Raw genomic sequence first — 12,492 nt, 5'->3', positions numbered from 1 at the left:
TATGATGCTGAGCGCAAGTTACTGCAAGTCACTCAACGCATCATATGATGTCTTGCACAACTAAAGGGTTAATAAATCGTTGAAGTTGAGCAAAGTACCAGAGTTGTGGAGGTTTTCAAATGTGGTGCCAAATTTTTAACCGGGAGATAGATCACTTGCGTTGAACTATCATCTAATTAACCATTTATTTAAATCTTGAAAAGCACAGATTAATAAAGGATTCATAACATGGTTCAGGTTTAATAAATGTACTATTATTCTTTGCCTGTACATATATTTCAAGCTGTTGATACAGGAAGAATTGCAACATTCTGATACTGTGCCTCAAGAGATTTGTTAGAAAGTTAAGAGAGACATGGCATTGGGGGTTAAATAAAGTTGGATTAGGCTTGGTTGTTTCAAAGCAAACATAGTTAACATACAGTATATAAGAGTTAAGTTCGAGGGGGAAACTACTGTTAGTGGGGTGCCCCGGGGCCCCTGTCCTGGGACCTCTGTTGTTTACCATATACTTTGTACTTCATATTGAACAGCAGCATTTGCAGATTTGCTGATGATGCAAAAGTAGGATAGGAAATAAATTAAGAAGACAAAATCACCATAGAATCTAGATAGGCTTTCAGAATGGACAAAATATTGGGAAGGTAATTTAATGCTGAAAAATGTACTGTTCTGAGCCTTCATAATAATAAGGGAGTTCCCAGATATTGGCTGGACAAATTTGAAATTGTAAACTCTAAATGAAGGAAAGATGTAGGAGTTGTGTAGGGATTAATAAAGATCTTTAGCCCTAAAACAATGCTAAATATTCAGAATAAAGCAAATAGGATACAATACTTAGATTTATACCTAGAAGTATGTAATAGCAATAAGACATCTAATATTATTCTTGGGCTTTATGTTGTCCTTGTTAGGCCTTCCTGTAGATTTTGCAGTTCAGTTCTGGTCTTGTTATTGTAGCATGGACATAAATTTGTTGGAATATGTAGAGAAGGATAACAAAGTTAATCCCAGGAATTAGAAACTTTCCTTATAAAGAGAGATTATGAATTTAATTTATATTCTCTAGAAAGACAGAGTAAGGGTTGTTATTATTAAAATATATAATTGGATAAAAGGGTATAACAAAGAGGATATAAAGAATGTTTTAAATATAGCAATGCAAAACAGAACTTGAAACCATTGATACAGACTGGGGAAGTTTAGATTCCAGTTTGAGGATAGTACCAGTTTGGAAATAAGATTGCTGAATTTTGGAATAAATTATTGGGTAACAACAGATATAAGATCACTGAATTGTTTTAAGTGTTGGTTAAATATGTATATGAAGAAATTTGGGTGGATATAAATAGGAGTGGTCTTGTATGGGCCAATAGGCCTTTTGCAGTTTAATTATGGGCTTTTGATCAGCCCATAATATCAGATATATTGATAAAGCAAAAATTTGTAACAGTCTGAGGAGATCTCTTAACTGTGTTTGGCCATTTCTAATTTTATACCGTTATAATGTTAATCTATTATCCTCTGTCTTAAACTGGGTAAATTGAAGTCTTCAAAAAAATATTATCTGGCGCAGGATTTAGTATATTTTAGAAACGATCTATTTTTTTAAATATTTTTTGGATTCCTCAAACATTATATATGAAGATTTGTTTGTGAGAATAATGAGGAGCATTTTGTTCTCATTTGTTTGCTAGCTCCCTGTGACATGCCATTGTGCTTGTGCACACGTGCATGTTTCAGTTTGTCTCTTTTGAATCTGCCTCCTTTTGGGTCTGAAAGTTATTTCACTTTTCTGTGGGGAGCCCCTTCGACTTCCTGGAGCTATAGGACTGATATGCGCTGTATTAGTCTGGGGCTTCAGTCAATATAGTTCTGCCTACTGGGGACCATGAGCCAGAAGATGGCCGTTCCCCCCCCCCCCCTCAGAAAAGGGGCCATGAGGAGCAGTGGCATAAGGAAAGCAAGCATCAATGGCTTAAGGAAATCTTGTATTTGGGGGTATTCCTTGTCTGCCATCGACTGGGGTTAGGCACCTAGAAAGGTAGGCACCTCAAAACAAACCCCACATGGTTGGAAACTGCAAAAGTCCCAAGACTGAACAGAGAAACAGAACTCTCCAAAAGAAACAAGGAAAATAAGCAAACACGCTAACATTAACCACCGCCGCCGCGCTGCTTGTCCACGCAGCTTTTCCCCACCCGGGAGGGGGAGGGGGTAGCCCCGGATCTCCACGCCGGCTGCCCAGCTCCTCAGTTTATAGGCTAAAGTGCTCTGGACAGTTGTCAACTTTGGTCTCGGATTCCTGCTGGATTTTGTTTCCTTGTGGTGTTTCCTACTGTTTATGGCACGTTGGCCAGGAGTAAACTTTGTGTACTGGGGCTGCATGTGCTTAGGGCTGCCTTACCTAAGTGCCTGGTAAGTACTACTCTTGGGTTCTAGGGTTCCTTTCCCTAGGGCTTTCAGACTTCACTTCCATAAGGGTTCCTGCTGCTCGGCATTTACCCTGCCCTTGGGGCCAGTTGGTGTTTCATGGCCTTTGTTTGGACTTTGGTAGGAAGTAGTGTTGTTGCTGTTTTGGGGCACAAGGTGCTGCCTAGAGATGCAGCACACATCCCTAGTGGCAGTTGTGTTCCCTGTTCCTCCTGGTTCCCTGGTTGTGCTTTTGCAGGGTTTTTCTTTTGTTTTTGTTTCTTGCTTGGAGGCGGTCTGCCTGGTTTGACTATTAGTTCACATTAAGTATATTTGGTGGTCCTCCTCTTGTCCCCTTGTTCTTGTACATCGCACAGGGGGTCCAGTTACAGCCCTATTCCCTCTTGTTGACATTATCATTTGGGCTCAACCAGCTTTACAGCACCATTGCCTGGACTTCCTGTAGGCTAAACACCCCTGGGCCCTGGAAAACCCCGTCGGGGCTTGGCAGACCCATGGATGTGTCTTTTGAGTCCCATTTTGCCTTGTGCATGTTTGAAGGTTGTTTGTGCCCTTGTCTCAGGATGACAATCACCTGTTTTGCCTCCATCATGCTACCTGTTGGGTTGGGGACACCTAAGACCAGGAGTCTTGTGATACGTGTTCCCAGCTCACACTTCGATTTACCCATTCTTCTTTGGAAGTTTTTAAGGGTCAGGCAGCATCAGCATTGCATCATAGGTTTTGGTTGTTACAATGCGCAAGGTTGGTTCCGCTCGAATGCTCCAGGGGCTGCCCTGTTTTGGTTTTAGGGGCCTGGGCTTTGGGCGTTGGTCACTTCGACCTTGGCTCCGTCAGCGCCTACAGGTCCTTCCCAGGTGGGTGTGGTTCGCCATTCTCCTTCACTCCCCTGCTGCCGGCTCCCAAACGTCTTGAGTGTTTCGGAATTGGGGCGTAGTTTAGTTGATGATGAGACTCGGGCGGCTTCGGGAACTGCCCCATTTGAGACGAAGACAGAGGCATTCAAGCCTGCTCCTCCTGCCAAGGCTTTTGGGTCCGACCAGCAGACCCCCTTCTTTGCAGCCTTTTCCCAGGACTCTGCCTTTTCTTCAGGGCTGGAGGGCGTCGAGGACGGCTCTGCCCTGGGGCCTGAAGTTGAGGCTCCAGGAGCTGGGGAAGAGTTACCCTGAGGGGCTTGGACCGCTTTTGATTGTGCTTGGGTTTTGATGCCCTTGTCGCAGGGTTTGTTGTTACAGGGCAAAGGGTTTTCTTTGCCCTGTAACAAACCTGTTTTCTTTGTTTCTGGCCTGTTGTGGTGTTGGGCCGCTCCTCCTCTGGGGAGTTCAGGGCTGGTGGGGCAGGCTTCTTTTCCTTGCTCAGTCGGGTCATCCTGGAGTGGGTGCGCTTGGGGCTTGGTTGAACCGACTTCCTCCCTCAGATGGATTTCCCGCCTATTTTCAGTACCGAAACAGGACTGTGTAGATTTTTGTTTCATTCTGGACCTGTTCCGTCTGAACCCTTGGATTCCTTGCCCCTCCTTTCGAATGACCAATTTGTCCCAGGTTTGACTTGCATGATGTCTCTAGACCTCCGGGACGCGTATTGACACATCCTGATCCATACGGGGTTCAGGGCCTGGCTGGATTCTGGCCTACCTCGACGACTGACAGGTGTGGGCTCCCAACCGGTCTGCTTGCTAGGAGTTTGGTTCTTTCCCCAGCTCGCCGGGTTTGGGTTCGTAGTGAACTGGAGGAAGCCCCATCTGATTCCGTCCTAGGTTCGGACCTGGCTGGGCTTCGTGTGGGACTCTTGGAACACTTCCATGTCTCTCCCTTTTGTGGTGTTGCTTAGGCTGCAGTCCTGCCTTCAGCTGTTTCTGGGGGGGTCCAGGGTCACTCGTTGATTGCTCGAGCAGTTGTGCAGGAATCTGAACTCTACCGTGCTGGTTTACCCGCTGGGTCTGGTATAGCTTCGATGCCTGTTCTTTTTACTTCAAGGTCATCCCTTCCGCCTCTAGCAACCTCTGGGTTCGCCCCCCGGGGGTCTTGTGTCAGTTGCTGGATCGTCTTGGCACCTCCCCGAGCCCTCGCTCGATGTGTTCACGTATGCCTCGTCTCTCGGCTGGGGCTTTGTAACCGGTGCTCACAAGGCCAGCCAGAGGTGGTGGAGTCCATCCTTTTGGCAGGCTCACAGCACGGTGCAGTAGTTTGCGGGGGTGTGGCATTTGCTTCAGAAGGTTCACGTTGCTCACGGATTGATAATCCGGCTCCATTCGGACTGATGCCCTGTGGTTCATTGTCTGAACCACAAAGGTTTGATGCATTCCTTGGCTCTTTGGGGCTGGTCGCTTTGGGTAACTCATCTGCTGAGTTTTTGGGGTTTGGCTCTCCTAGCGGTTCATGTCCAGGGAGTGTCCAATGTACTGACGGATGACCTGTCCTGTTTCATTTCCCTGTCCACAGAATGGACAATCGACATCGACTCGTTCCGTTGGATCAGCCGGAAGTGGATCTTTTCACATCGGCTTGGGTCGAGGCATCTTCTGGTATATATGACTCTCTTTCCCGACTGCGAGGCCGTCTGGGTCTTAGGTTGTCTTTACCTTTTTGTCCGTTGCTGTTTGCAAAGTCTGCAGTTGTGCAGCATCTGCAAGCAGCTTCGACTAGTTGCCTTCTTGTGTAGGACTTGTCAGTCCTCCTGGAGGCTCGTGGGGGCCTTCCCGGAAGGGTCGTGCCAGGGCTTGGGGTTCTTCCTGTCGTGGTAGGCCAGTGGTGTCAGATTCGGGGCAGATGCAGCCTTCGGTACTGTCACTTTCTGGTCGGCACAGGGATCACCCTGAGTGCCGTTTAGGTTCTCGTAAGGTGCACTGGCCCTTTCGTGGTTCGTCCCATTGACAGGGCGATGGAGGGGGGGAGGCTCTGTCTGTTTGCTTGCATCTGGTCCCACGATTTGTTGGCCTTTTGGGTTGTTTTGTGCGGCCTGCTGTGGCGTTGGATGGCTCCTCCTCCTTCAGGAAGTTCAGGGCTGGCAGGGCAGGCCTCTTCTCCTGTGCTCTGTCAAGTCATTTCGGAGTGGGTTCATTTGGGCGTGGTTGAAACTACCTCGTCTTTCAGGTGGGTTTCTTGCCTGTTTCTGGTCCCGAAACGGGACTGTGCAGACCTCCAGTTCATTCTGAACTTGTCCCATCTGAACACGTGCGTTTATTGCCCCTCCTTTCAGATGACTACTCTATCCCAGGTCCGTCTTCTGTTGGAGCCGGATGCTTGGATGGTGTCCCTTGGACCTCAAGGACACGTATTGGCACGCATCAAGCCGCAGGGTTTCGATGCGGTCCTTGGTTCTTTGGAGCTGGTTGCTTCGGGTGACTCATCTGCTGAGTTCTCAGGGTTTGGCTCTCCTGGCGATTCACGCTTGGGGGGGGTGTTCAACATTCTGGCGGACGGCCTGTCTCGGCTCGTTCCTCTGTCCACGGAATGGATGGTTGATGCTGACTAATTCAGTTGGCTCTGCTAGACGTGCCCGGAGGTGGACCTCTTCGCATCGGCGTGGTCGAGGCGTCTTCCAGTTTATGTGGCGCAATTCCCAGACTGCGAGGCCGTCGGGGGTCAATGCCTTTCGGCAGGACTGGTCGAGGTGGGGGTTCCTGTACCTCTTTTTCCCCAGTTCAGCTGTTGCTCCAGGTCCTGGCTTGCTTGGAGACTTACCAGGGAAGAGTAGTCCTCTTGGCCCCTTGGTGGCCAGCCCAGCCTTGGTTTCTGGCGCTGCTTGCTCGGTGTCCAAACCTAGAGGTTTTTCCGCAGATCCGCCTCTTTCAGCAGATCGGTCCAGTCCATCACGTGGCTGGTTCAATCTTCTCCTCGAGTCTTCGCATTTGATCTTTTTGACTTTGGCCTATCACCATCTGTTTGGTGATCAGATGGCATCTTTGATGGTGTCCCACCTGCGTGCTTCGTCTTGGCGGCAGTATGAAGTTTCCTGGTGGTCCTTTCGTTTCTTTCTCACGCTTTGTAGGTATTCTTCGCTCTCGGTTCGGGTTGTCTTGTTGTTTCTCTAGTGGTTGTTACAGGACCGTCATCTTATGCCTAATACTGTCACCTCATATTGTGCGGTGCAGGCGGAGCCGCTACAGCTTGCTTTCGGTATTGATGCTACTTCAGTGCCCTTTCGCAAGCTGTCTTTTGTGTTGTTTCACCTCCGACCTGCTCATGGGCCACTTGAGTCGTCCTGGTCCTTGGATCGGGAGCTGTCTTTTCTCTCTTCCCCTTCTGTTTGTTGTGGCCCCTTCGGTTCAGTATTATTTTTCCAAGACTCTTTTTTGTTGGCATTGGCCTCTGGGGGACAGGTCGGGGAGCTTCATGCTCTGCTCCGGCAAAGGGGTTTCTGCTCTTTTGATCCTCATGCTAGGTTTGTTTGCTTGCAGTCGTCTCCTTTTCTGGCGAAGAATGAGACTACTGCTTTCTGGAGGGGCCCTTGGGTTGTTGATGCTTGGTTGGCTAGGCCAGTGGTGCATCATCTGTTGTGTCCGGTTGTGGCTCTCTGCCATTATTTGTGTGCCATGGCTTCCATGTCCAGGGACGTGCTTTGGGCTGATCCGGCTGCCCTTCTTCCCTGTTCCAGGGTGCGGGTCTCTCAGGTCCCACAGGGTTATTCGGTCCTGCTAGCCTGCGGTCTATCCCTGTGCCCACGATGTTCGTAAGTTTGCTACTCTTGCTACCGTCTTTGGCAACATGTCTTGGGCTGACATTTGGGCGCTGGGTTTTTGCCAGTCGAACAGGGTCCTGGCTGAGCGTTACTTAATGTTCCTGGGCCTCGTCGGGCCTGTGTCGCTTTGGGTCAGCGGTTGCAGCCAATTGTCTCAGCTTCGCGTTAAGGAGCGAGCAACGACCGCCTCCCGGGTAAGTCCCTCTTGTTTTCATCTTTTGGTAAGTAGCTCCGGGGAGCCGACAGGGATATCCCCAGAAAACCAGCGTTGAATGTAATGAAACCCCATTTTCTGGGTGAGACCTGGAGGCTCCCCGGAAACCCTTCCTCCCTCTGGTCGGCGGTTATTCACATGTTTTTGATATCCATCCTCAGAACTGGGGTCTTTGGTAGCTTGCTCAAGGGGTCTGGAACTCCCCCTTCCCACTCCCGAGGAGGGGGTAGCTGCGCAGACAATGGTGCAGCGATGTGGTGACATGCTTATTTGCTCGTTTTTGTTTGGGAAGTTTTGTCCACTAGTTTGGCTCTCGGTAGCAATTTCTTAACCAGAATAGGGGTTTGTTTTGGGATGCTTACCTTTCTGGGTGCCTGACCCAGTCGATGGCAGACATAGAACGCTTCCAACCACATTGGGGTTTCTATAGGCCATTGCTCCTCATGCTTCTCTAAGGGGGCCAGGTTCTGGCTTGTGGTTCTCGGTAGACCTAAGAACTCCATTCACACTGACTGATGCCAAAGTCTAATATTAGATATCCAGGCAATATCAGCCTGGGAAGCCTCCGGGTCTCACCCAGAAAATGGCTTTTCATTACATTCAATGCTTGTTTTTTAAGTTTTGTGTTAGGTATCACGTTATTGCTATAGTAATGTCTGAAAATAAAACTTGTTTAATAATTTTTTTTTTTTTTTTTTTTATTAATTTTAATAATATTTGGATTTAGCACACTCGTTTGGGCATGGACAAGCTATGTGGTTTATAATGATACACTTTTGGCTGTTTTGTGTATGATTTGTTAAATATTATTATTTGATAATGTAATTTGTAAAATAATGTTTCATTTAAAAGTTTGCAAGATTTTATGCTCTGTACAATATTTTACAATTAGTTTAGTTCAGCTAGTAACACACCAGTGTCCTTACCGTTGCCCTCGGCTACAGCTTGGGTGAACAATCCTCACTGAAACGATACCTTTGTTAATTCCACTAAACAATTTGTACCAAGCATAAACTATTCAGATTTACAGTCTATTGGCTTGCGATCGAACAAAACCCAACTGTACCTTTGCATGTCTTGGGAAAATATATACCCTGGTTTTAGGTAATATGGACCATATTATCTGTTAGAGACTAGACAAAAAGCAGACTTCTCTGAACATTCTGCTAAACATTATGCTACACCTGAGAATGCCTAGGAGTGTGTCTGTCAACTTGAAACTATTGTTTGAGCATGGGCCACAGCCCTAAGGGTGTACAAGTATAGAGAGATTCACACATTTGTAAAAGCAATTGTTGATGCAGAAACTTCAATTTGACTATTTCCAATACAGCTGTACTGATTAGTTAATTCATATTTTTGCTAATTTTGTAGTTTAATTTTTAAGTTCAGAACAGTATTGCTATATATTAATATAAGCTATGTGCAAAAACAGCAAATCATTGATCTGGAGAAAATTCAACATGGATTAAATTTATAGGTTTCATATGAATTAGGTTTCTTTAGGCGAGTGGAGGCGAGAATTACGTTGTATTGTACATTGTATAACAGTATCCATTAAATGCACTACAGTATTACTCTTATAGTGCATGGTACTTGCCTGGTGCTGAGTAACTGCTTGTATGACGTATAATAAATATACTTTCATTTGAAAGTAGGAATACAATAATTTATATGTCGTACATAGTAGCCAGAACGCACTACTTCTACTATGCAAGGCCCGATTTGCCTAATAGGCCAAGCGATTTTCTTTATTTTCCAAATATTTGTTTCCAATTGGTTTATTTGAAATATTTTTTTTATATTATATTAAGAACATAAATTATTGACTTAGTTATGTTAGTTTAGGTTAGGTAGAGTTGCTTAGGTTTGGTCATATATCTACGTTAGTTTTAACTCAAATTAAAAAACTTAACCCATAAGTAATGAAATGGATAGCTTTATCATTTCATAAGAAAAAAATTCAAAACATATATAAGTTAAGGAAAACTTGGCTTATTAGGCAAATTGAGCCTTGCGTAATAGGCCGAGTACTGCATTCTATCTACAACATACATACATACATACATACATACATACATACATACATACATACATACATACATATATATATATATATATATATATATATATATATATATATATATATATATATATATATATATATATATATATATATATATATATATAAAATTTTGTTTACTACTTCTTGGTACAGTATATTAATAGAATTTGTAATGTACTGTAGTTAACACACACCACAACCACCCATCCCATTCATTACATCTTCCATTGCTGTGTTCCTCATGCTGTATTTAGAGTATTATTTATTTACTCGATACATTTACATTGACTACTGTTGGATGGTTACTTTTGTTGGGTTTCTTTAAATCTGCAATTAATAAAATGAGGTGCATAGTGCTATCTTGCAACAGAAAGCCACAACATAGCTATTCTAATGGCTAAGAAGTAATTTGAAACAATTATGCTTAATATTCTGAATTAATAACTAAATACTGAAATGTTGAAATATTTGTAAGAAACACAAATGAACATAGCAAAACAATTGAACAGCTTTGTATTAGCATTATTGATGGCCTAATGTAAAGTGTCAAATGTCTAAAATTAACAGTTGTAGTACTGTGATGTAAATGATTTTACATAATACACTGATATTCAAAGTATCATTTCTACTGATGATGTTCACGTACCTCAGGTGTATTTTGAAATGTTAATATGAAACTAAATAGTGATGCTTATAGATGGTGTGTTATTGATATATTTTTGTGCATGGTAACTGGCTTTAATAAATGAAGTATGGCAAATAGTGAATGGCACACAAGCTGTGGGTGGGTGCATTACATGATTTTCAAAACTACTGTACTGTAATTAAAGATGTTATGTCCTTTAAATATCTTGTTTTATCTGTCCGTAGTATAAAACTTTTGTGAAGTACTGTAATATAAATTTAATATCTACATTTGTAAAATCTTTATTTTGACATTTTAAAAATTAAATATTTTTTGTTTGCACATTTCTGAGGTTTTTCAGCCATTGCTTTGCTTGCTGGGTCATACACTGTGCCAAGTTTCCAGTGGGACTGTTGAGGATGTATAAAAACAATGCATGATTTATTTGGATATATGGGCTCTTGAGTTACTTTTACTTATCAATGTAAACAAGTATTAAAAGCACATGACAAAAGACTTATGTCCTCTCAAATCTAAACAAAAAAAATCTGCATAATTAGATACTTGGAAAGGAATTGGCATTAATTTTTGCTGACATTAGGAGATAGTTCACAAATGGGTTCTCCTAAAAGGACAAAAAGAGTTCATAGGTCTATTCAGTATTTACCTCTTTTTAGAGCTGCACAAGTGTTTTATGGTTATGAGTTTAATGAGGAATATTCGTGCACTGAATTAGACGATTTTCAATTAAAAGATCTTTCAAGTGAATATAGCATTGTATCTAATATTTTTTAAATACATGAAAAGTAAGAAATGGTGATAGCACTTGAGGCAAGTAATAGTATGGACATGCATTTATCTGTCTGCTGTAGCTAATTACACAAGGCTTGGTGGATTTAGTAAAATTACCCAAAACTTTTGCGCTTGCAGAGGGCACTAAGTCAAACGATTCTTGGTGCGTAGGGGAAGTTGACCCTGGGAAACGACTCGTCTTTAGGAAATCCCTCTCTTGTAAGTACCCTGTCCAGTGGTGTGGAGTGTGTTGTACATATTCCTCTTGGCTTAGGAGCCTCCATACCCTAGTGTAAAATGCAAGGTATGTGTACCACTTGGAGGGCACTGTTTTTGCTGCATAGGTAATTTTCTGGTGCAGGCATTACTATTGTGTCCAGTTTTTCTCATTTTGATCGATTTGTGGAGGTCTTTAATTCAAGGGTACTGGATATTATTAATTCAATAAACTGTTCAGAAACAATTACAGATACAGACAGGTGTATAGCTATGGACACAATACAGGAGTAGAGTAATTACAAATTTACATAATTGTGAATGCAATGGAAGTATAGATATGTACCTTTGTCACTCAAAATTTCACACCAGTTGTAAAATAAATTTTAAATTGTTAAACCTTTCATAGTGCATTGTAAAGATCATAATCTCTAATAGAAAAGTATTGACAAAATACCAATTCATAAATTTTTATTAGCCATAAAGAATTTTTTCAACCATGTATTTAATAAATGGTAAAACTTGACCAGATGGAAGTTTGTTAAAAAAAATTGTGATTTCAAGACCTTGCATGTAAAAAAGCTTTACTCCTCAATGTTGTAATCATAAATAAAAGCATCATGTATGTGTTGTATGGCATTATAATTAAATAAACAAGGTTATGTAATAGAGTGGGGGGAACTATCATGATTAAATATAAAAAATTACACTAAATATAGTCTTTTGATATCGAATCATGATTTCTTACTATAAAAAGTAATATTAATAGACCAGTATACTATACACTGTTGTTTTGGGCTAATAGAGGACAGAATATATAAAATAAAGGCCCATTGATTTTCAGAATGGCATTTGCTTATTCTTTTCCTCCCAAGACAGAAAAAGCACTGCAGATTTTAGCTATTTATTTACCAATTTATTTATTAAATCGCCATTATTTTGTATCTACTCTTCAAACTTCAAATGTAGCTGGACACAGCATGGAAAGATATTGAGTTTATCATTATATTATATGTACTGTACATACACATGTACAAACATATAAACATATACAGCACTGAAATCCTTACATACATATTTGTACACAGGCCTATACTGTGTGTGTAAATATGCACATACTATACACATCACTAGTACACATGTCAATATTAATACTAATAGATATAAAATTAATATCAAATTATAAAAAGTGTGTCAGTGAAATTTTTATTTGTTGAATGGCAAAATATGGGCTTTATAGTACATAGTTTCTCTTTTAAAAAAAATAATCACTTTAATTTTGAGAGAATAAGTGGAATGATTTCAGGAAATTTATTGATACTGTACAGTATTGTAATTTACAGTAACCTATAGAAAAAGATTGACAACTTTGTATGGCAACTTATATAAATTATGGTCATATTTGTACTTGGAATAAATTTTGAGCCTGTTTAGTGAAGAAACTGCAGTTTTTACATTGGAGATTTC

The 12,492-nt window shown here is 42.1% G+C and overlaps 1 protein-coding gene across 4 annotated transcripts in view; it reads left to right on the top strand.

Annotated features, from left to right (window-relative positions):
- Positions 1-12,492, top strand: part of LOC123767541 (E3 SUMO-protein ligase Su(var)2-10) — a 123,903-nt gene that overhangs the window by 98,745 nt on the left and 12,666 nt on the right. For 3 of the 4 annotated variants that reach the window (XM_045757237.2, XM_045757236.2, XM_045757232.2), the window contains one exon: positions 10,948-11,028. The exons of the other annotated variant lie outside the window; for it this stretch is intronic. In XM_045757237.2, the coding sequence (XP_045613193.2) occupies positions 10,948-11,028 (81 nt within the window). The remainder of the gene's footprint in view (positions 1-10,947; positions 11,029-12,492) is intronic. 4 annotated transcript variants of the gene reach the window in all.

Source organism: Procambarus clarkii, chromosome 67 (assembly GCF_040958095.1).
Source record: "Procambarus clarkii isolate CNS0578487 chromosome 67, FALCON_Pclarkii_2.0, whole genome shotgun sequence".
Taxonomy (NCBI): domain Eukaryota; kingdom Metazoa; phylum Arthropoda; class Malacostraca; order Decapoda; family Cambaridae; genus Procambarus; species Procambarus clarkii.
Note: the sequence above shows the minus strand (reverse complement) of the source record. Positions and strands in the feature narration are given on the sequence as shown.